The 26,306-nt window shown below is 34.6% G+C and overlaps 1 protein-coding gene across 1 annotated transcript in view; it reads right to left on the reverse strand.

Moving 5' to 3' along the window:
* The window catches only part of LOC123548437 (uncharacterized), a 65,371-nt gene that overhangs the window by 12,590 nt on the left and 26,475 nt on the right, over positions 1-26,306 (reverse strand). The window contains exons 7-9 of the mRNA XM_053524774.1: positions 4,728-4,886; positions 3,767-3,819; positions 2,507-2,572 (exon numbers count right to left, since the gene is read on the reverse strand). Of these exons, the coding sequence (XP_053380749.1) occupies positions 2,507-2,572; positions 3,767-3,819; positions 4,728-4,886 (278 nt within the window). The remainder of the gene's footprint in view (positions 1-2,506; positions 2,573-3,766; positions 3,820-4,727; positions 4,887-26,306) is intronic.

The following is a 26,306-nucleotide window of genomic DNA, read 5'->3' on the forward strand; positions in this document are numbered from 1 at the left end:
AATTGGTTAAACGTTTATGAATACGTGTAAAATTATCAGCTTTTATGCCAATGCACATAGTTTTTTAGTTAACATTAGCTGTCCAAGCTTATCATTAATAATTCCTGTCTTCTTTGGTGTACACCAAATATCAAATAAAATCAATTCTTTGACGTTTGAGCTTTGCAGTTGTGTATAAATTTCACAGACTTTAACAGTGAGAACAATATTATGAAAGATGTTTCCTTGGGATTATCCGCTCCTTTCAAAATGCATGAAATATTTATCAGCTTCGTTTTGTTCGAAAGGAAACTAACCTAATATGTTTGGTGAAATAAAAGTTAGAAGAACTTGGAGACTGCTCCGTTCTCTTACTTGCCACTTCTATTTAGTCATTACTAAATCAAATTGCTCTCTCCTCTTCGCATTTCTAACTTTTTCTCCTCTAACAACATAATTTTCTCCTCTTTCTTGATATTCAAACTTAAATTGCAATTTCTTTAATCTTAGATCAGACTGGGTTGCAACAATAAGTGACTAAGCAAATGAACAAAAATTGTATCCATCCATAAAATAACAAAAATATTCTTAATTTCTTATTTGAGCATGGATGACTTTACTTCGAAAATATTACTGCTTGGCAAGTAGCAGTTAATCAGATTTAATAGCTAACTAGAACATCTCCTGGGTTTGCTCAGCGAATCAATATTACACGATATATGATTGCTATTATTTAAACATATTATCAGGGGTGCAACTTGTTTTAAAATTCCCGCCCATTACACTTTCTGTACCTTAAATGTAAATGATAATGAATATTTTTGGAACTGCCTATGGGCCTGTTATTTTAACAAAAATGATTTTGAGGGTTTTGTATGATTCAGAAGGGTTGGGTTTCGTAACTAAACCTTATGTGAAACTACAAAAGTTACTTACGACTATTGTCACAACAATATTCAAACACAGATAAACTACAAACTTCAAACATGTAATAATTCATTTGCAAAGGGCCGATAAATTAATTCGCAAACTACACCCCAACTGCTGGATGCATTTAAAATTAACTCAAACAGTAAGCACGAGATTACAAGTTGGAAATGGTGCATTTTAGAAACTGAGTACAGAAGTCTTTCTAAAATTTATAAAAATTAATAAATTTTACTTATAAACAAAATGATGTAGATAGCTGGGCTTTGCTTGACAGAAACAAATTCGAAACACCCTTCTGGCATAATATTCTTCAATTTCTCTTATCATTAGACTAAAAATGATGATTTAAACAGTTAACTGTAAACTTAAAGAAACATAACAAAACAGGTAGATATTACAGGGTACATGTATATGATTCAGTATTGCATGAAGAAAATGTAGCTATTAATACAACTAGAAATGACATTAATTGTATCAAAACGAATACTTCTGGCTTCATATACGGATTTTATACATCATCGTTTTTTCTTGCATACCAGGAAGTGTAAATAGAAAGTATTATTTTAGGTTTTGTGGTTCAATAAAGGTAACCTTTATATTTTTAAGCATTGTTAAATGATGCCAAATGATTAAATGTTTCTTTTGTTTTTTACACTGTTAAAACGAACGTTTTAAATATAGCGTCTGCTGGTATTACAATATTTGTTTATATAATAGCAGGTTCATGCCTATTTTAATATTTAATATGTATACACCTTTGTAATAGAAACAAAATGCCTCTTTTGCGTCTTTTGCGTCTTAATTATAAATATCTAAACCGTTTAGATTCTTAGGCATGGAACTATAAATAAATAGAAACACAGGAAAAAACGTTAGTGTCATTTTTAGTTTCAAATAAAAAATCAATCTGCCGAATTATATAATTCTGTCTGATAGGAGTAGGACATTTATGACTGTGTACTGATCAATCCTAACTCATACACTCGTACTATTTTAGATGAGCAGCCCACGAGTCCAGCTAATTTAATCTGCATGATTGTTTGAGTAGTTGTACTTGGCGGATTGAAAGAAACACAGGGATTAATGACTGAGATGGATGAGTCATGAATTGCAAAGTAGGCCCGTAACAAAAATAAAGTGCAATGGAAAAATATAGAAGACGGTTGCTTCAAAAATCCAACAACAAGTATATTTTAATTACATGCAAAATACAAGAATGGGGCGCTAGGGGTAAATACAAGAGAGGAGGTGTCAGGGGGAAATCCAACAACAAGTACACTTTAATTACATGCAAAATACAAGAATGGGGCGCTAGGGGTAAATACAAGAGAGGAGGTGACAGGGGGATATGGAAAAAAAAACAAGAATGAATATTCAACAGGGAAAGCCAAGGTGAAAATAGGGAACCGCCATGGAACGGTCAGTAACTTATATAAAGGAGGGTTTAAACGCGTTAAGGGCATGCCAACCTCAACCTTACCCAAATTTCGACAAGCGAGACAAGACAGTGTGAATAGAATAATTCCCCGCTGAGAAAGGTCTCAGGGCGTTCCTTAAATCAGATACTTATTAGAGATACTAGTAAATATGATTTTACCTATAATCCCCAGAACGTATAGCTTTTTCCCACAACTGTTTCCACATCTGTTTCCACAACTGCAAGCTAAAAAGAAAGTATTTGTTGCCAATGGATGATGAATATTTCAATATGGCATTGGATTTATATCAATTTGATCTATAGAATATCACAAAAAGTAATTTAGAAAAAAAAAACAACAAATAAATAAAAAAAAACAACAGAAAATGAAATAAAACCCATAATCAATAGACTCGGCTGGTTTGAGGCTGTTGATGCGAGATAATGATGTATGCGACATCTTTCAAGACACTTGCAACGGTTCAGTGGATCTTTCTATACAATTCTATGAAATTACAATGAATGACATCTTTGACACAAAAGAACTAAACCAAACAAATTGTAACAACATTGCTGCGTTCAGGTACGTGGCGACCTTTATGACTTTAAGATAGTTTACTTCTACTTCGGCCACGTAAGAGAACGAAATTAAGATCTGCTTCAAATCTTATTTAGCAGCTCATCTTTATAATCAGCTAAGCCTTAGTAACACTGGCCTGGTGTTGAACATCTAATCATTTAACTCTCGGATGCCTCACATTTCGTATTTCATAAACCTTTTAAAGTACCAAAAAGGTCAATTATCTTTGAAACTTACTGATGGTGATAGTAAACCCACAGCTGATACACGATAAGTAACAATTATAAAATCACAAACTTCATATATGAACCATTCCGAAAATAAACAGAAAACACAGAACATATAAAAAAGTAAGGTTTTTATTATTAACATTTTTTTTTCACTCGTAGGCATATCCCATATAAATGAATGAACTAAGATATTAATATTAAATTTCATTTTTTTTTAATTCAACGTCCAAAATACTCCTACTCATGTCCTATGGTGTTAAGACTGCAAATCTGGAAAAAGCATTTCCTTTAATATCACAACAATTTGTTAGTAAAGTGATTTTAGCACAGAATTATTGTTGATAGAAAAATACATTCATTTTACGAAAAGGTTTTGTTGTATATCAACTGAAATAAAATCTATTTCTTATAAAAGGAAGGTAATTTGAAAATTTTACCTGTCGAAATGCTCCGGTAAAATGTCCATAAAATGTTGTTTTCCAAACATAACAACTATCTAACAATTGTGCAGTACTATACCAAAGGCATGCAATGTTAAGGACTATGCAATGAAAGATAATTCAAAACTGATTAGATTTTAACCTACAATTGCAGTGTACAAAGCAAGCGAAATGAAGAGAACACGCTTACCCATTGAGTAAAAACACTCTAAATTTGATTCGACAGTCTCGCGATTACTGGACCTAAAATAAAAAAGTTCAAATTCATCAATTTCTATTTATATTCTGTCGAACGCTCATAAACCGTTAAAATGTTTTATTTTGAATAGTATATTAATCATTTACCAAAATGTATTTTTCACAAGACAAAGAAAAACTAACCGACTCAGAAAGAAAAATCAAGAAAGTCAAAGCTTTGTTTCTGGTAAAACTATTTTCACACCATGAACGGGTAATTAAGAATATATCTTTGCATCTTTCAAAAATCACAGACACAACGAATTGAAAAGAAGCATAGCATTATTTGTTTTTCATTTAAGATCAAGGTTCAGCAATCTTTCTATCTTGAACATTATGGTTTAGAAATTTAATTCTTACTGAGCCACCTTTGAATTTGACACATCTGGAGCTAACGTTGATATTTATTGTATGGGATGAGCATAGATAGATAGATTTATTCGTGAATATATATGTCGTGTATACAAATATTACAAATATCACATTATAAAAACCAACATCATTACAAGTATACATTCAGTTATATCACAGAAATAGCTATATCTTATATCTCAGATTGATATTAAAGAAAAATGGACTAGCTCTTTTATATAAAGATAAATAAATTTTGTGACATATATATCACAGGATAACCCATAAAGTATTTCTAGTTATTTCCAATGGGGTCCTTATAAATAAAGCATGTATGCGTATCTTGTTGGGTGGGGGTAAGGAGCGCTGGTGTGAACATTAAAACATAAAGGTAATGCCGAAGAAACTAAACAAAAATAATATCACCTTTTTTGAGTGAATGCTATTAAAATTTTTTTCTTAAACATATCTGTCTTGTCCTGTCTTTTTAACTACTTCCAGTTACAATAGATAAATTACATTTTACCGCTTTAGCAGCGTTTAAACCTAGTAAGTGTCCATACCTGCTTGACGTTAAAGCCCTTGTCATTTCAGTAGGTTGAACCGGAAATTGATCAGACTCGGAAGAAGTTCTGCCGCCTGTTACTCGTCTTACACATTCAAACATTTCAACATCATATTCCTGTCGACATATAGGGCACTTGAATGTGTTGCTCTGTGAACTGTATAAAACATGTTCCGAATGTCTGATATAAAAAGATGTACCAACAATTTACACGTTTGTCACTGTTAAGTATTTAATTGCGAAACAACAGTAATATGATCACACTTCTTTATTTTATAGTACAAATTACTAATATGTTGTACAAATAATTATCATAACAGTTTAGAAGTAATTTCTGGCAAACGTATATACTTAGATATTTGAAAATCAACTTGTATTTCTTTAAGGTGGCTCCATACCTTAGACGAAATATATCAAGAATTAACGCGCACAAATGAAAATTTATCTGAATAAAGACTGAAGACTGTTTTCTTTTTTTCAAAAAAAAAGCAAAAATACACAGAGATATTTTTTACCTAATTCCCGTCATTTATTGTATCGAAGAGCGCCAACTTGCGGTACCTGCATTTCTCACGGAAAAGCTAGTTATTCCGCTATAACCGTGAAAATGGTCCGCATTTGTTTTTTTTTTCTACACATACGTAAACGAAGTTCATTTTGGAAGTTCTAAATATTCACGAATTGGTTTAAAAAAAAGTATTTAAACAACTATTTAAAAACTCGCCCACTTGGGGGCGGCGAAATGAGACCTCAAAATTACCTGTTAGTTTTCATATCTCATAACATATCTTTTTTTTCCCGACGGTGAAAAGTTTTCGTTCTGTTATATCTCATTCTATAACGTATGTTCTTTGAATTAATGAAACAAAAAGGGTATGTATTCACTAGGTGAAGTTTTTCGTAAAAGAACCTTTTACAATCCTCATAAAAAAAAAAACAACAATCTGCTTCCGGAATAAAAGAGATCATCCCGGTCTGTCCCTGTTTATTGCCGCTATACGGAGTTTTTACTGGTGAAAATCACAGCAAAAATTGAAGAAAGCGCAGACCACAGCAACAGAAAATCAAAATTTGTTCGTAACGTACGAACCAAATCCGAATAAAATTCACAAATTCTTTTCATTTCTCACATTTTTAAATTCAATTTGGAATTTTTGTTCGTACGTACGAACAAATCCTGGCTGTTCGTACGTACGAACAATAATCATATTCCGTGTAATTTTTCAGTTCTGACTCTGTTCAAAATAGCTCAGATTTGTTCGAACGTCCGAACAAAATTCCAAAATAGCTATAAAATTTCTTTTTCATTTCTCACATCATTTGGTTCATACGTATGTAACAGTCCTGGATTTGTTCGTACGTACGAACAAATGAGAGAACTGAAAAAGAATTATTTCTGAAAAAAATGCAATTGGGAATTTTGTTTGTACTACGAACAAATCCTGTCCATATTATTTTTCAATTCTGATATTCGGTTCAAACAAGCCCGATTTGTTCGACGTCCGAACAAAATTCCAAAATAGGCTTTAAAATTTCTTTTTCATTTCTCACTATCATTTGTTCATAACGTATGAACAGCCTGAATTGTTCGTACGTACGAACAAATGAGAGAACCGAAAAAGAATTTAATTCTAAAAAAAATGCAATTTTAGAATTTTGTTCGTTACGAACGAACAAAAGTCCTGTCCATATTATTTTACAATCTGATATTCTGTTCAACAGCCCAGATTTGTTCGGACGTACGAACAAAATTCCCAACTGCATAAAAAATCTTTTTCATTATTTTCAATTCTCACTATCATTTTTCGTGACGTACGAACATAAAGAGAAGAACTGCACAAAGCATTTATTCTTTAAAAAAAATGCAATTTGGAATTTGTTCGTACGTATCTAACAAATCCTGTCCATATTTTTTTCAATTCGAAATTCTGTTCAAACACCCAGATATGTTCGGACGGACGAACAAACTTCCAAACTGCTTAAAAAAAGTCTTTTTTCATTTCTCACTATCTTTTGTTCGTACGTACGAACATCTGGAATCTGTTCGTACATACGAAAGAAATGAGAGAACTGAAAAAGAATTTATTTCTTTAAAAAAATGCAAATTTGGAATTTTGTTCGTACTACGAACAAATCCTGTCCATATTTTTTTTCCAATTCTGATTTCTGTTCAAACAGCCCAGATTTTGTTCGGGACGTATGAAACAATATTCCAAACTGCTTTAAAAAGTTCCATTTTTCATTTCTTTTCACTATCATTTGTTCGACGTACGAACATTCCGATTTGTTCGTACTACGAACAAGGTGGAGAGAACTGAAAAAGAATTTTATATTCTTTAAAAAAATGCGCAATTTGGAATTTTGATCGTACTACACAATCCCTGTCCATATTTTTTTTTCAATTCTGATTATTCTGTTCAAACAAGCCCAGATTTGTTCGGGCGAAACGAACAAAAATTCCGAACCGCTTTAAAAACTCCATTCTCCATATCATTTGTTTCGTACGTACAACAAAATGAAGAACTGAAAAAGAATTTATTCTTAAAAAAATGCACTTTGGAATTTTTGTATTGTACGTACGAACATATCCTGTCCATATTTTTTTTTCTCAATTCTGATATTCTGTTCAAACAGCCCAGATTTTGTTCGGTCGTACGAACAAAATTCCAAACCGCTTTTAAAAATCTTATTCATTTATTTCTCACTATCATTTTTTTATACGTACGAACAAATGAGAGAACTGAAAGAATTTATTCTTAAAAAAGTGCAATTTGGAATTTTTGTTCGTACGTACGAACAAATCCTTCCAGATTATTTTTCAATCCTGATATTCAGTTCGAACAGGCCCAATTTGTTTGTAAATGAAACAAAATTCCGAAATGCTTTAAAAAATTCTTTTTCATTCACAATCATTTGTTCGTATGAGCCAGCCTGCATTTGTTCATATGAACGAACAAATGAGAGACTGAAAAAGAATTAACTTAAAATGCCCAAAACAGTCAATTTGGAATTTTGTTCGTACATAACAAACAAATCCAGGTCCCATGCAAAAGAATACTTCAGTTCTGACATTTTTGATTTTGAACAGTCCAGAATTGTTAGTAACTGCAAACAAATTTCCAAATTGCATTTAAAAATTCTTTTCATTTTGTCAAATCATTTGTTCATACAAATGCCACTTAATACCATTTTGAAAAAAATACCAACCAATTACTGAAAATTTCAACACATATATTAAATGAGTTCTTATTTATTTAAAAAAATACCAAAACAAATACTTATGAACATAATAAAAATAACACAAAAGTCTAACATAAGTAAAACAAAGCGTCATTCAAGAGCTGTTGTGACAAATGCACACCCTCCCCCCACAAGTATGATATAGCGTATGACAAAAAAAGAAAACAAGAGGGCCATGATGGCCCTATATCTCTCACTACCTGTATCATTGCAACTTGAGGACAAGAAGGTCCCAGAAAAAATATCTAAGTCCAAAGGACAGGATCATCAAAATGAAGAAATTTAACCAAAAATAAAAAAAATTCTTACATGGTACAGATATTCAAAATACACCTAATAATTGGAGGACCAATCCATGGTGTACCACACAGAAAAGTGGTCTCCGGTTTTTCCCCAGCGGCCAGTAATAAAAAAGTTACTAAAAATAAGCTATTTATAGTAAACGTAAAGGGAATAATTACGAAAAAAAAATATTGTAAGTGAAACAAAAAGAAAGGATCTGCCAATAAATCTGTTGACATAAATGAAATTTCAGATCATAACTTCATTAGTTACGGAGATATATCCATTTAAATTTGAAAAAAGGAGGTAAATTTTGACAAAAAATAAGTCCATAGTTATCTACCCCGATTGTCTCAGTCCAAACTAATAACAATAATGAAATATCAGATAAGTCCTGTAAGTACGTTACTGATATAAATCCCTTTTGATTACAATCAGGGAGGTAATCAGATATAAAATATCTCTGAACCTACAATTTGATCTGATTGTCATGAATCCAAATTTATTGTTTGTTAAAGAATATTTGTCGAAGTTGTATCAAATAAAACCATAAATGAAGACTCAATAATGGCTGCAAAGCCAAAATAGCCATTTTTGGACTTTAAGGGGCCATAACTCTGAACCCATGAAGAATCTGCCAGATGAAGAAAGGAAGCAAAGATCTGTGGTGGTACAAGTTGTGTGCAAGTTTGGGTAAAATCAAATCAAAAAGTGAACTGCTTTTTGTGCAGACAAGGTCAAAATAGCTAATTTTGACCCTTTCAGGAGTGCGCGCATAACTCTGGAACACATTATGGACTGGCCGATTCAAGAAAGAAACCGAGATCTGATGTGAACACTAGTTTTGAGCAATCCTGATTAAATACAAAACAAAATATAAGCTGCTATTGTGCAGACAAGGTCCAAAATAGCTAATTCTGGCCCTTTCAGGGGCCTCACTCTGGAACCCATAACGGAACTCGCCAGTTCAGAGAAAGGAACCAAATCTTATGGTGATACAATTTGTGCAAGTTGGTTTAATATCAAATCATAACTAGAAAATGCTTTTGTAAAAAGCGCATGTCTCCCAAATGCAAAAGTCCTATAGGCAAGAAGTCATAGGGGTCAGGGGAGGCGTAAGTCAAAGAGACACGATGGTTGGCTGCAATAAGGAATCATCTACTTGGCAATGTCCAGTCATCCCACTAAATTTCAACACTCATGGCCTAGTGTTTCTCAAGTCACTGTTCAGGCCCTGTGACCTTGACCATTGATCAAGTGACCTCAAAACTAAATAGGGGTCCATCTACCCTGCATGTCCAATCAGCTTATTTAAGTTTCACAACAATGTAGATCAAGTGCTTCTCAAGTTATTTTCCAAAAAAATGATTTTATAAACAGGCTCCTGTGACCCTTGACCTTTAATAGACTGACCCAAAATCAATAGGGGTCAACTACTCTGCATGTTCAATCACCCAATGAAGTATCAACATTCTGGTCAAAAGGTTGTTCTCAAATTATCATCGGAACTGTTATATCAATGTTCAGTCATGCCCCTGTGACTTGACATTTAACGAGTGACCCCAAAAACAATAGGGGTCATTTTTACTTCTGCATGAACAATCATCCAATGAAGTTTCAACATTCTGGTCGAGAAGTTCTCAAGTTATTGATGGAAATGTTTTCCATGTTCTGGCCCTGGCCTTGACCTTTAAAACAAGAGTGACCCTTAACTCGTTAGGTCATCTACTCTGCATGAACCATCATCCTATGAAGTTTCATCCATTCTGGTCAAGTGGATTCTCAAGTTTCTGACCGGAAATGGTTTCAATGTTCGGGTTTCGGGCCCCCTGTGACTTGACCTTTCACAGAGTGAACCCAAAATCGTTAGGGGTCACTACTTCTGCATACCAATCATCCTATTAAGTTTCAACAATTCTGGGTCAAGTGGTTCTCAAGTTACTGACCGGAAATGTTTTCAATGTTCAGCCCTTGAGACCTTGACCTTGAATACGGAGTGACCCCAAAATGCAATAGGGGTCATCTACTCTTCATGACAAATGCATCCTATGAAGTTTCAACATTCGGTCAAGTGGTTCTCTAGTTATTGGATCGGACATGGTTTTCAATGTCATGGCCCCCTGTGACCATGACCTTTCCATAGGAGCGACCCCAAAAACAATAGGGGCCAATCTACCTTCTTCATGACCAATCATCCTATGGAATTTCAACATTCTTGGGTCGAGTGTTCTCAAGTTTATTGATCGGAAATGGTTTTCAAATGTTCAGGCCCCTGTGACCTTGACCTTTTGACGGAGTGACCCACCAAAAACAATAGGGTCGTCTACCCAGCAGCCCTACAACACTATAAGTTTGAAGTTCTAGGTCAAATGGTTCTCCCAGTTATTTCTCGAAATGAAGTGTGACGTACGGAGGAACGGATGACAGGGCAAAAACAATATGTCTCCCTGGGGGAGACATAATAAAGCTGCTATTGTCAGACATGGTCAAAAATAGCTAATTTTGGCCCCTTTCCAGGGCCATAACTCTGGATCCCATAATGGCCAGTTCAAAAAGGAACCGTGATCTTAATGGTGATACCAGTTGTGAGCAGGAGTTTGGTTAAATAAATCATATATGAAACCACTATCGTCAGACAAGAAATTGTTCACGCACGTCCGCTACTGACGTTTACAGACGGTCGACGTACGAAGGGTGATCACAAAAAGCCTCACCTTGTCACATGTACAGGTGCTAAAAAAAGTGTAAACAACTTTCAACTAAGGTGGGGACCGGAAAGACGCCAATGCCAGGTCATAGGATAGCCCTCCTGTATTCTTCGTATAGTTGAGCTAAAAATTAATACATATATATGCCCATCATGTAAATGATACAGGAAAAACATATTCTGTTTTGTAGACATGTAATATCAAACAATGGACATTATACAATTCCAAAAATGAAAATGAATCTTTAAACAATTTTGGTAGGGGGTCACCTAAGATAATTCCTGTTAATTTTGGTGTAAATTTGCCCTGTGATTTTGAAGTAAATTTTTTACAAATTGTTGACAGATGGATAACCCAGAGAGGAAATATGATCAGTTACAAAAGCTCACCATGAGTGGTACAAGAATTTATTAAAAGGTTGCAAAATTTCAGCAATTCAGCTTCAATTTGGCAGTTTCTCTAACAAGAGGTCATGAGACCTGGATCGCTCACCTGAGTATTAGAGCTACATGTTTCAAATGGTCAAACATATTTTAGGAAAAATTTGAAGATTTTTCCGATGTATCATCAAGTAACACCACGCCCTGTGCGGTGCCATTTTTTACCCCAGGGACATGAATTGAACAAAGTCTGTAGAAGTCTATCTAGGCAAGATACATATCAAATATGGTCTAAGATCTAGCCTTCTTGTTAATTTTTAGCAAATATTGAAGATTTTTATTCTATGTACAATCAAGTAACCCCATGGGTTCTCAATTGGAACCTCCGGGGGTCATTATGTTTGAACAAAGGTTTGTAGAAGCTACTAGTAGCCTTCTGGTTATTTTTAAAAAAAATTTTAGATTCTCTCTATATAAAATTAAGTGACCCCAGGGGGCGGTGTCAATTTTGGACCCGGGGGTCCTTGATTTTGAAACAAATTTTGTAGAGGTTCACTAGCAATGCTACATGTCCAATAATCTAGGCACTAGGCCTTCTGGTTTATTTTAAGAAAATATTGAAGGTTTTTTCTATGTACAATCAAGTAACCCCCATGGGGCGGGGTCAATTTGCAACGTTATCATATCAAATATCTAAGATCTAGGCCTTCTGGTTTATTTTTTATGCCAATTTTGAAGATTTTCTATGTACAATCAAGCAACCCCATGGGGCGAGCTCAACTGGACCCGGGGTCATGATTTGAACAAATTTTGTAGAAAACTACTAGTCAATGCTTCTTGTCAAGATATCTAATATCTAGGCCTTCTGGTTTATTTTAAGAAAATTTTTGAAGGTAGTTTCCTATATAAATTAAGTGACCCCTGGGGCGGGGTCAATTTTGGACCCCAGGGGTCAGTGATTTAACATAGTTTGTAGAGTCCACTAGGCAATGCGACATGTCAAATATCTAAGGCTCTAGGCCCTTGCTGAAAAGATTACGGGGTGGTTTATTTTTAAAAAAAATTTTGAATATTTTCCTATAAGAAATCTATGTAAAATCAAGTGTCCCTTGTGGCGGGGTCAATTTGATCCTGGACATGATTTTGAACAACTTTAGTAGAGGTCCACTAGCAATGCTACAGGTCCATATCTAAGTTCTAGGGCTTCTGGTTTTTGAGAAGAAGATTTTTAAATTTTCCTATGTAAAATCAAGTGACCCCTGGGGCGGGGTCAATTGTGACCCCGGGTCATGATTTGAACAATTTGTAGAGTCCACTATCAATGCTTCAACACCAAATATCTAAGCCTCTAGGGATTTCCATGTTTTGTGAGAAGCAGATTTTAAAGTTTTTTTTTTTCTTTTTTTTTTTTTTTTTCCTTTCGGTTCTGCATGGAATTCAATTCTTTGAACGACTTTTTTTTGTACACTTCACCCAAGGAACTTTCCTGTGAAGTTGGATGGATGCAATTGGCCCAGCAGTTATAGGAGATGTCGTTAAAGTAAAAGTTTAACAGGACGACGCCGACGCCGGACAGTGAGTGATCAGAATAGCTCACCGCTGAGCTAAAAAAAGTGGCTATCAACTTTTGAGGCCCAGTTGAGGCCCTGCTAAATAAAGTACACTTTTTTTTCCTACAAACAGCACTTCAATCAATCAACCCATTACTCTTTTATGTAATGTTTACTAATGGATGAAAGATATGGCTAAACAATCAAACTAATGGTAACATTTTTGAACACCAATAAAATATCAGAACCGTAAAATATTTTTTCAGTACAGTAGAGTGATCATAGTTACAGTTTGAAAACGATCTATTACTCGGAATCATAAAGTCACAATTTAATTAAATCCCTTGCTTCCCTATGTGTTCGAAACGAAATGACAACCTAGGTTTTCAGTACATGAACATGATGAACGGAATAAAAAATAAATTCACACAAGAAACTTGCATACAGTTAAAATATTTTCAATTAATAAATACAAATGCAATATGCTGTTCTTTTCATTGGAAACTTCTCTAGTCTACACATTAAAAAACACAATATGTGATAAGTATTGTATAATTAAGCTTAGTAACAAACATATAATAGACATTTCTTCTCCGGTTGCCACCTTAGTTGAGAAAATGAAATCCCCAAACTATTCCTTACCTGACTTTCCCTGACTACAACTGCACTTTTTTTCATTGACCAATACAAGCTCCAGATAATTTTGTTGGCCTGATGAAAGTATTTACCTCAGCAAATTTTTGTGAATGAGTAATATTGGTAAACTCTGAAATTACTAGAGTAATGGTTTACCCTGAAAATTTGTAAATGAAAAAAAAAAGAAAACGGGTTTTATAACATATTTATTTACTTTGGTGTAACACCCATGAATTTGTTTGGCAGTTTAGTTTCCAATTCTGGCATTCAAGTTTTTGCTTTTTGTTCTCCCTTGGTTTACTCTGGCTTACAAAACCGCTACTACGAATCCAATAGAATACTCAATATAGCATTAAATATTCTTAATGATCGTTCTTTTTGGTTTAAAGAAGCGTAGTGTTTGTTCACTTTTTACAATATCAGATCAACATACCGCTTTAGAATACACTACATCGTACCATCATATTGTTTCCCAACTATTGACCTTAACGAATGCAATGGTATATAATATAGTTTAACTATAAAGTACCAATCATGCGTATGTAACGTTTTGTGTGGGAGAATTAAGCTGAACCGTGCTTTGTTACGTAAAGACTTAGATGATTCATAGTTTGTTTTTAACTCTAGTAAAAAGTCATTGCATGAGTTTCTGTAATTTTCTTATACGTTTTTTTTTTTTTATTCGTATACCTTAAAAATGATCATGACTGCGTAAATGCAATATTTCAAACGAATTTACGCAAATACGCATCTTATCTGGAGCCTGCCTATAATTGGCGGCTTTTTTCCTCCCTCTACCGTCCACTCCTTGCTTTTTAATATTTGAGACCTTGTGACCTATGGTTTTTGAAACCAATTACACAAAATCGAACTCGTTCCAACTTTTTATTTGGGTAAACATTTCTAACCCAAGTTCATTAAGATTGAGCCAAAATTGTGACCTCTAAGTGTTAACCAGCATTTCATTTGATTTGGCTGGTGACCTAGTTTTTGTGACCCTAGATGACCCATTATCGAAACTACGTCAAAGATTTTATTGAGGGTAACATTTCTGACCAAGTTTCTTTAACATTAGACCAAAAATTGTGACTTCTAGAGTGTTACAGTCAATTGTTGAACGACTACAGACACAGGCGAACAACAAAAGCTCACCTTTGAGCACTTTTGCAAAGGTTAGCTAAAAATCTTTCAGTCTATTTGATTATATGGCTCATATAAGTCAAAGGAGACATTCCTAAAACCCCAACCGTGTTTAATGCGAGGACCTTATAATAAGGCTACTGAAACAAATCCATCAATCCAATTACAAAAGAAGTCCATATATGTTTTTATTTTATTTTAAAGGCCCTAAATTAGCAGACCCTAAGAAGGGCCAGTTTTTTACATTCTATCTCAAATATTTCTAAACATCTTTTAGTACTCCTAAAAGCTTAACATTAAGACTTTTCAACTTTTCTTTTTGATGAAAACAAAGAATAACTCAACTTATCTGCCATGCCTTATCAATGACAAAGGCCTTTCATGAGAACCAAATAAATACAAAGAAGTTTCCACATTCCTCTATTTCCATTAAAACATTTTCAAGTACAATTATACTTCTCCATATTCATTGTCGCATAGAATCGTCTCATATCTTAAATTGTTACTTGATTTGAAAGTGACTGACCTTCGACTCCATGTTTTTGTTTTAATTGGAGGGTGATTCATGTCTTATGGCATAGTTTTTGAATCGGTAAAGGGCAAATTTAAATCCCTTTTTTGAACGTCGATATATGACCACCAGTGAGGTCCGTCTCCTTGTTGTAGAACTTAGGGGTTCAGTGGGATAACTTGTCACATGTGCTTGTTTGAATCAATCCCTCGGAGAAAAATGCTATGCAAGATAATGTATCTCCTCCTTTTAAGTTGTTAGGAGGAGGTCCCCTTTTCTTTTTCTCGCTTGAGACTCTCCATCTGCAATAGATAAACAAGTGTCTGCATATTCTTGAATTCAAGAAGTATAATGAAGCAACAACAGTTTAGGTTACAGGGTCCCTGTGATCTTGACCTTTGATCAAGTGACCGTCAAAATCAAATAGGGTCATGTACACATCAGACCAATCAACCTATTAAGTTTCAAGGTCCTAGGTAAACCCTCACCATTAGTTGAGCAGAAACCATTTTTAATGTTCATGTCCCTGTGACTGACTTTGACCCAGTTGACCACAAAATCAATAGATCATCTACACATCATGACCATAAACCTGTGATGTTTCCAAGTAATAGTGAAACGCATCTCTATTTAATGAGAGAAAATCATTTTTTAAAGTTCATGTCCCTGTGGCATTCGACCTTTTACCCCAGTGAACTCCAAAATCATAGGGCTATCTACTCATCAATAACAATGTACCTGTGAAACCCTTCTCCATTAAATTGACTGAGCGGAAACCATTTTCAATGTTCAAATCCATGTGCCTAGGACCTTTTACCAAGACACCCAAAACACCAAGTATAACATTTGAACCATATTACGATAAGATTTGGTCATAAAATGTGACCTCTAGAGTGTTAACAAGCATTTCAGTTTGCATTTGAATGTGACCTAGTTTGTGACCCCACAGACCCAGATTCGAAGCTGACCTAATGATCATTAAAGAATTTACATTCTGACCAAGTTTCATGAAGATACAGTCATTAATGTGCCTCTAGAAGTTAACAGATTTAACTTTGATTTTGACCAGATGACCCTAGTTTCTGACCACACCTGACCAAGATTGAAAATAGACAGGTCTAAAAATTATAAAGATTAACATTCTGACCAAGTTAATTCTTAAATATTATGGTCATAAATATGGCCTCTAGAGTGTTAACTAGCCTTTTTCCTTTAATTTATTCAGTGACCCAGATTCGAACCTAAAAGAGATAAAGATTAACATTCCTGACCAAGTTTATGAAGATAATTCAAGATGTGGTCACAATGTGGCCTCTATATTGTTACAAGCTTTACACTGATTTGGACCTGGTGGACCTTGTTTTTTTGTGACCCCACCTGACCCAGATGATCTTGACCTTTGATCATTAAAGACCTGCCTCCAGTCCAACCCTTTAACCTAAACGTGTCACTGAAAATAATGAAAGTCCTACTATTAACAGTTCATGCATGTCATAATAGGTCTATATTTTATATAAAATTCTTTATAAAACAACCTGTGGATTTGCATGCTAAGTTTGTGTGTGGCCTTTTACTGTATACCTATTGTAATCGTGGGTTAACAGACATGAACAGGGGCCGCGGAGCAGTGCTTAAAGATAAACATTCTGGTCAAGTTTCATTAAGATATGTCATTAATGTGGGCTCTACAGTGTTATATAGCTTCTCCTTTGATCTGACTGGTGTCCATTACCTAGATTGTGAACCCACAAGACCCAGATTCCAACTTGATTTAAGATCATCAATAGTAAAATCGACCAAGTTACAAGAAGAAGCAGTCATAAATGCGACCTTCTAGATGCTAACAAGCTTTTCCTTGATTTTGACCAGGTTACCTAGTTTTATGATCCCATGCGACCCCAAATTCAAACTGACCTAAGAGGTCATCAAGCATCAAGACAAACATTCTGACTAATTTCCTCATGAGTTTTACAAACTTAAAAATTTTAACTTTTGAATTTAACCCTGCTGACCTAGTTTTTTACATTCCCCTGAACCGAGAGTTGAATTTTTGACCAAAGATCACAAGTTAATATTCTACCACGTTTCATGAAGAACTGTCATAAATGTGGCCTCGTTAAGAGTGTTAACTAACGTTTCCTTTGATTTTTTGACCTGTTGATCTGTTTTAGAACCCACTTGACCCAATATGAACTTGGCCTAAAAGATCGATCAAGATTAACAATTCTGACAAAGTTTCAATTAAGCTTTGGTCATAAATGTGGCCTCTAGAGTGTTTAACTAGTAAGCCTTTCCTCTGATTTGACCTGGTGACTATTCTTAGACCCCTACTGACAACAGATTTGAACTTAACCTATAAGAACACAAGATTAAAATTCCTACTAAGTTTCATTAAGATATGTCATAAATGCTGTCTCTAGAGTTTAACAAGTCTTATTACGCCAATGACCATTTTTGACCCCACATGACCCAGATTTAACAACTGATCTATAGATCATCAAGATCAACATTCAACCAAGTTTTCATACGAAATTGTCACAAATCAGGGCTGTGGATTTTATCTATGAAAATATAATGTAAAATATAAATTTACCACCTGTTTCCATTTTGAAACTGGTGATAGCTGCACCATGGAAATACCTACAGCTCCTTTCATAGGGTTATATTAGCTAGTGGTAGACTGTATGCAGCCTGAATACTGATATCTGAACTTGACCATGATGCCAAGTGGCCCAAGTCTTGTATGTTCCACACAATCTTCCAATGGTCATTAACATGTATACTAAATAGGAATCATAGATATATAATGAAACATATTCGTCGTTGTTATTGTGTGATACACGGATCGCATTAAAAAGTCAAGTCAATCTTCTTATTAGGGCATCCAATGCAAGCCACTTGCAGTCAGAAAAGAGGTCTGCTCTATACTCCATCTGCTCTGCTTGCTTGGCAAGATCTGGAAATAAATAGAATTTAAAATGAATAGAAAAATGTTTGATGTGCTATATTAATAAAATAAATATACCAAATGGTGGCAATACTTAATTAAAAAACCTCCTGAATAATACTAGTAGAATAGGTGAACAGCATTTAACCTGTGGAGGTCCGATCTAGAATATTTGATTGTCACCTATCAGGTGCATAGCAACCAAGAGATCCCTGGGTATGGGAGGAGGGGCCACTGTCTATATTTGGGGTAAGAGTGAAGTCTCCCTCCTCCCTGAAAGTTATTGATAAATTATACTGTTTCATAATCATACATGAAATGGTGGCCCTCTGGTGCCAAATTTTTTTTCTCTATTTTATTTCAAATTACGGTAGGGTACGCTTCCCTCATTTCCTGGAATGCTTAAGTGTTTATTCATATTTAAACAACTCCAAAACATTGCCATGATTTGCGATGATACTAATTTCCAGGGTTGTTGACTACCTGCCCAGGGTGGGTAAACCCGCCTGGGAAAATCCGGGTTGGGCAAATTGTACTCCTACAAAAGAAGAAAGTTGGCAATACAGGGCAAATAAAAAGTTTTTTCTTATTTTTTTTAACCAAAAGTTGAGTTTCCTATTTGTTATAAAATGTGAGCTAATTCTTACATTAAGTTTTACTTACTTTGAAAACCTTTGGTGAAGTGATAGGTAAAACAAACAATCAGTTCATTAACAAAATCATCATTTATTTAGTAATTTTTACCCAACAAAATATTTTTCCATGTGAAAGTAAACACCTCTTCAACATTTATAGTTACAGATCAAATGAAATTATAAAGGACACAGTACGGTATTTACTTTGAAATTGACTATTTAAATCTACACACGCCACCAGACACAAATTAACAATTCTCTCAGGTCCACAACTATAGATTTAAATTTTGGCGTAACAAATGGTATCTAGTTCTTCTTTTCACAAAACATTACTGTAAATGAACACAAGTTTTGTAGTCTTTTTATTCCATGTCAGTGTTTCTGAGTTTGTGTGAATACTACCAAATTTTTGTAAACCCCCTTCTTCTGCTGACACAGCTGATGCAGCATATCTTGAAGGATTTGTTGTGGCTACAGTACCCTACAGAGTGGTCTAAGGCTGATCTAAAACCAACACCCTGCAAAAAGTCTATGAGCTTTCCAGTCCTCAATTTTGGGTACAAACCACACTGCACAGCTTCACATTTTGCAAATCTTTTTTAAATCATTTCTCAGGTTTCGAGGTAATAGGATAGAAATGACAATGTGATCTTTGGAAAGTTGATTTTCAAGATAAAATGGGGCAGATTTAAGTGGTTCAGACTTTAATCCCCAAATCTTTGTTCAATAATGCACAATTATCATCATAATAAAGTCTATTCAATAGATTTTTATAGCATAGCATGCAGGTGTCACTGCAAAAAATCACTATATGGTTGTTATGTCAACTAAAGTTTTTGAAATATGTATATTGAAGTAATTGTCAACTGAAAATATTATATTGCCCAGTAACAGAACCCGGTTTTCCCAGTATTAACCAATGGACAGGCAAATATGCTTAAAACCCAGTTTTTGCCAACCCTGCTAATTTCACTTGGTTTTATTACTTTTTACTCGACTTTATATAGACTCCCTGTGCAAAATCTCAAACATTAACTAAAATAAAGTTATACATTAAAATCCAATATAATAATTCAATGAAACTACAGAGTTTTGTATGTTTGTAGCATCATCTGGGCATATATTCAGTGAAAAAATCATAGATCTAATTGATTTATTAAATAGTGAGATATTTATTTCTAAAGTCACTAGTAATAAATATTTTCATGTAATAGTAGACTTGTTATACCAAAGTGGAAACTCTGGCAAGTTACTTCGAAAATGCAGCTCTGATCTCTGATCGGTCATTCGAAACCCTAATGTACGATGATGTCTTTTAAAAGATAAGAAATTGTTACTTGTCTTTTGCCGACTCAAGAATAAAATTTATCGTTTTCTATTTATTGTCAACAGGGTGAGAAAAATGTGCAGTCCAGTCCGGTGCTCAAACCAGAACATCCCTTGCTTACAGGGCGTTTGCTGTACCAACTTGGCTAATCGGCGCCTGACAACAATATTCTTCCTTATGTGATACCCACCCCCCTACACTTGAAAGTTTGTCCTCGATATTCCGGAGACCATGTACATAATATTGCAAGGGTTGGTAAGACTTGACAAAGCAAACATCCCACATTGGGTGAAAATGCCACAGGGTGAGAAGAAATGTTCAGCCAGCCCGGGGGCTTTTCCGAACCCAGGACCCCACGCTTACATGGCGAAGTGCACTACCAACTGAGCTTACCGTCTGCTAAACACATAATTCTTCCCTAATTATGTGACCAAGTTTCGTACGAGTGACATATCTTTCAGCTATATTCCAAGTTTTTATATATATCATCTGATTTTAAATCTATACATTGTAAAGCATCGGCAGGCGTGCAAATTTTCATCGATTCGGAAGTTGCTAATGAGATCTAGACCAAAATGCCCATCAACTGGATTTTGTATAGATTCTATACACTGGTACTTGATTATAAATCTCGGACTGTGCTAAAGTTGACCACCTGGGAAATATTTTATTGCAAACAGTTTATTTATAAAATGAACACACCGACTGAATAGTTCCACTTACAACACCAACTAGTGTAAACAAAAACAAAATTGGTAAATATTCTGTATAAATAAATGACTTTACATTTTGCTATAAAAAATATTTATATCGAAAATTACTGCATATGGGGAAGAGGCTTTTTTTGATGATGCTCAACTTGCCGACACATGAAGGCCTGACATCGGGTCACTTTTCATTATCTGATCAGTAATGACTGTTGCAGCTTTTTTGGGGAAAAGTTCAATATAATTCTTACGATGAAAATTATAAATGGAGAAAGTGTCGAATGTATCATCCCCCAGTCCCCAACGTTCGTACAGGTCCCCGTTTACAAACCCCTTTCACGGTCTTCACTCTGTGTAGTTTGCTTTTTTAAACTAAGTATAAATTTTGAATAAATAAAGTTTTCAGAAAATGTTAGGCTTTTTTTAGATATACCGCCATTGATTAACAATTTGCAGAAATAAAAAAAGTGACAGATAAAATAACCTATTCTGTCCGGGTTTAGCATGATCAGACCAGTATGTATGCTAAGTCAAACAGTGACCATCAAAGGTTATACATAACCCTAACCACGGCAAAAATTTAAAGAAGAAAAATATTTATCAACCTCCTGAACAGCTGAAGACGATATATACTGGGTATACCAATTACCGGAATACATAATACCGTGAATGTCCTGTTTTGACACTTAACATGAAAATTTGCTTATACAATTTTTCTCTCATTATTCATGCTCAATGTGCTTAGATTTTTTAGCATATTTTTGAAAATTGGAGTGTCTTTCTTTTTCTTTCACCCTGAACCCAGAAATTAAGGAATTAGCGAAGTGTAATATCATATGATTAAACTTCGCAATTTTTCACCGCAATTTTCAGTGAAGTTGCTTATTTTCTGCCATACTTTATCATATTTTTGTTTGGCCCAATGTAAAATAAAATGCTTTCTTTGTCTTAGATCAATTTAAAACAACTTCTTTAGATTGATAGTTGAAATTCACGTAATTGTATATGCAGAAATGCTAAAAATTCCCCACCTCTTTCTTTGAATGACAGTAGTGGAACGTTTACTTGGTGTTTTGAAGATTTGTTTGCCAAAATCTAAGCTAAAATATAAATTAATTAAACAGAATAGCATTTAGCCTATCATACAATGCTTTTGTTATAATTAAGAGTCCAATGAATATAAGACTCCCGTTAATTGGTATACCCAGTATATAAATTTACAGGCTCCAATATCATATGCGGATCCACATTTCTGTCAGGGGGTCCAAATTCTATGCTTTCTGCCAGAGGGGTCCTAGTACACTTTTATACAAAATAACATTAAAATTAATTGTTATTTACATTAAATCCAAAATCCCAGGTGGGGTCTGGACCCCCCGGACCCCACCCCGGATCCCGATGAATATGTATCCCAGAGGTGGAGAAATATCAGAATGATGCCTCATTTAGTCCATTAGCGAAATCCACAAACTGAATCTGTAAACTGCCATTGTTCAAGGAGACAAATTATCCACACATCAAAAGATCGATAGAAGAATTTTCAAAAAACCGATGTCCCAAATTCTATTAGTCGAAAGGTCTTAAAGTCAATAACAATATTTCTATATAAAAGAAGATTTAGTTGATGCTACTATTATTACATATATATAAATAAACTTTAACCGCTAACTTAACGGACAGTGACGGAAGACCAACAATAAATTCCAACACACAAAGGAATAAACAAACGCGTGTGTATGTAGTTACTGTATCCGTTTTCCACTCTTCAATCATAAACGCAAGTCTCAGAAGTCGGGAAACCAGCCATGTGTAAATTTATCGACGCGTCCATTTTCATAACACGCTAAGATAGGGTGTCAGCTTGGTTAATGCATCATATCTTATTATAAGATCTAATCAGCGGTTGTAGCGTTTATAATAACAAACATTTCGTAAGCTTTATACAAATGTTAACAAGTTTTATTAATCCATCATTATAAATAGACGGTAGAACAACAATATATAAGAATGTAGCGACTGATCCCCCGCCACCCGTGTACAAATAATGAAAGCATCCAATTCAAAACGCGAGGGTTGTGTGTAGTGTGTATAACCAACTAGCTGCTGCAGAATATACAGGAGTCCCTCTGTGTTGAATGGAAAGGATTGTTTTACCTAGAGGCAGCTTGGTAAGAAAAAGCATTTATCAAAAAATATATTAAATCACAGTGTATCCGCAGTTTCTCGTATTCTCAGGGTTTCTCATAATCTCGTTTTTTGCCTTCAGGTTTGTCAAATAATTTAAAATGTTTTGTTATTTATCACGGTCCATTGATATAGATTTTATTTAATAAAAAATCCCTTTTTTCACACAATTAACCTTTTATAGTTTAGTCAAATGAAAGAAATCTCGATCACAGTAATCATATATTTTATTTAATCTCTATGATACTGTGGACCCGGATTTTTGTCATCGATATTTTTTCATTGACTAACATAGATCTATATAAAGTATATTTGTGTGAAAAAACCAGATTTTTTTTTTAATAAACAGAAAAAATATACGCTGGACCCGTGCCTGTGTTCTAGACAGAATGGTAAAACCAAACTGACAAACTGAAAATTTTCAAGTGATTTGAATGCATATTGACGACACGATCAGCTTACTCAATTTTCAAATCATCCCTATTTTTTTCAGGTGGTGTTAGCAAATTTGCCATAAATTAGATTGTTATGCAATTAATTGTAATATTTCTTGATGTATTTACTACAGAATATATCTTTTATATATAACACAATGGTAATTTTTACTGTTTTAATTTCTACACCTTAATTATTTGGTCCACGGGAATACAAGAACTCTTGGTCCATTTCTGCGGGTGAATATCCAAATACAGAAACAAAATAATTAAATGGATAATTTCTTTAACATTTTATGAGCTCCATCAGAAAGACCAAGTACATTTTCTACAAAACAGCACCCAAATGCTGTTTATGAAATGGTTAATCTGTTACTGGAATAAAAACAACCCCTTTGGCCCCCGAGAATATGAGAAAACAGGATAAAGATATTTAGGCTGGGACTACTTGGATGTGACCTTGGGGAGAGTATTCCAGAAGCGGATAGCAAGAAGTATGGAATAAAGAGTTTGAGATGGGTGCTGTGATTGAGACTGGGGAATGAGGAAAATTAAGGTTACTAGTGAAACATTCACAATGAAAAATGTGCACCTCGACCGGATTCGAACTACGGACCTTCGTCTTACCGTGCCAACGCTCTATTAAGTTTGACTAAAATTCGAGGCGAACCCGATACAAGAAGCCGCTACACACTTTCCCTCTTATTAAGACATTGACACTCCCGGCCAGTTGTCTGCCGCAGACTGTTAACCGAATTCAGAATGCACACCCCTGTCCAAACTGTTTGCCCCGCATGGCTCGAAGGGTGAGAATCCCGGACGAGCCCCAGATCTAACAGTCAGGAAAAATGTGCAGGCCTCGACTGGGATTCCCCGAAACCTCGGACCTTCGCTTACCGTGCCAACGCTCTATAGTATTAATTGAGCTACCGAGGCCACCCGATACGAGAACCGCAAAAGTATATGGGACAGGTGATCAATGATCAACATAAACTAGCTGGTGGATTTTAAAAGGACAATTACTATTTCTTTTATATCCGCCATAGACCTTTTTTTGATATAATGTTTTCTAGTGTAGTTCTCTTAATATCCGATGAACTACAATGGGGGTGTAACTGTAACCTATTCAGATACTTTTTCAACAAATTCAAGCAATTTTATAACCGGTATAGTTTATAAATAGGTATATATATAGTTTAACACAGGTAAGTTATTCAAAAAGGCCTTTTGCTGTTCGCACAAAGTGTACCTTTAAAGTAAAAATAGTAGCAAACTGTGGGTTAATCCAATTCTCTTTTAGTCATGATCAGACCTGAATAAGCATAACTATGGGGGGGAATGTTGGGTAAGAGTTTTATAGCTTTAAAACTTTTGCGTAAAACTTATTCAGCCTTGCCATAAAAAAATTTACTGCATAGTTGGAAAGATAAAAGTTCAATGATTCAGGAATAATGCATTTATTAAATTAAGTCCTCATTCAAATTAGGAATTGGCACAGGAGAGCTTTGTAATGATCTAAAATAACTGAAACAAGTTATAGAATTATAAGCAATAACTCAAATGGGTTATGAACTGCGATAAATGAATACATCCCTGGACTGAACTAAGGCAGCAATAAATGACTGAACACAATTAGAAAGCGATACTGGCTGTAATTTTCAATTGATCTCGATGAAATATGTCAGAATGATTCCTAGAGGACCTAGATTCGAGTTTGAATATGGGGTCATCTGGGGTCCCAAAAAGTAGGTCACTTGATCAAATCAAAGAAAAACCTGTGTATTCAAGTAGGCAACATTTTTTCCAATTTATTTTATCGTCAAAGAAATTTGGTCAAAATATTGCCTTGATGAAATCTAGATAAAGTTCGAAAATGGGTCATCTGGGGTGAGAAAAGGTAGGTCACTAGGTCAAATCAAGAAGAACTTTGTGTATGCATTAGAGGCTGTATTTTTTCAATTGATCTCGCTTAAAATATGGTCATAATGATACCTTGATGAAATCTAGGTTGAGTTTTGAATAAGGGTCATCTGTGGTCAAAAAGTAGGTCACTTGATCAAATCAAGAAAAACCTGTGTATGCGAAGGAGGAGTATTTTTCAGTTTCTATTTTGTCTTCATGAACTTTGGTCAGAATGATTGCCTTGAATGAAAAATCTAGATCGAGTTCGAAAAAATGGGTCATCTGTAGGTCAGATCAAAGAAAAACTTTGTGTATGCTTTAGAGGCTGTCATTTTTTAAATTGGATGTTAATGATTTGGTCGAGAAAGATTGCCTTGGATTCACATCTAGGTCCAAGTTTGAATATGGGTTTTCTTGGGTCAAAAATAGTCACTAGGTCAGATCAAAGAAAATACTTGTTTTAAACTCAGGAGAGCACATTTTTGGTCCAATCCTAAAGAATATTGGCCAAATATTTGTTTCCTATGAAATCACTAGGTAAACATGTTTACACTGTTATGGTGTGTTTCTCTGGTGAGCGACCTAGGGTCATCTTGGCCAATGCTTGTTATAAATAACCTTTTGCACCGATTTAATTGAAAAACTGGTTTTCCTATAATTGCCATGGATTTTTTGTTTTAATTATTTCAGGGTATGAACATGTGTCAAAAGCATTCTGTTTGAATTAACAGATAATAGATACTGCAGACACTTAAGCAAATTATACTTACCTAGCAGTTGCAGTAATCCCACGCCATGGAGTCATCATCTTAGAATAAAGGTACATTGTCACTGACACCTTCAAAATAACATTAAAAAAATGACTGTCATGTGAAAGTTTTATTTTAAATATAGACATTTTGAAACTCCTGACACGCCGTCAGCTGACAAAAACCGCATTAGTGGTCCTTAAGTCACTCAGATACTTAGCCACATTTAAGAATTGTTTTGCCTG

Source organism: Mercenaria mercenaria, chromosome 15, assembly GCF_021730395.1.
Source record: "Mercenaria mercenaria strain notata chromosome 15, MADL_Memer_1, whole genome shotgun sequence".
NCBI lineage: Eukaryota > Metazoa > Mollusca > Bivalvia > Venerida > Veneridae > Mercenaria > Mercenaria mercenaria.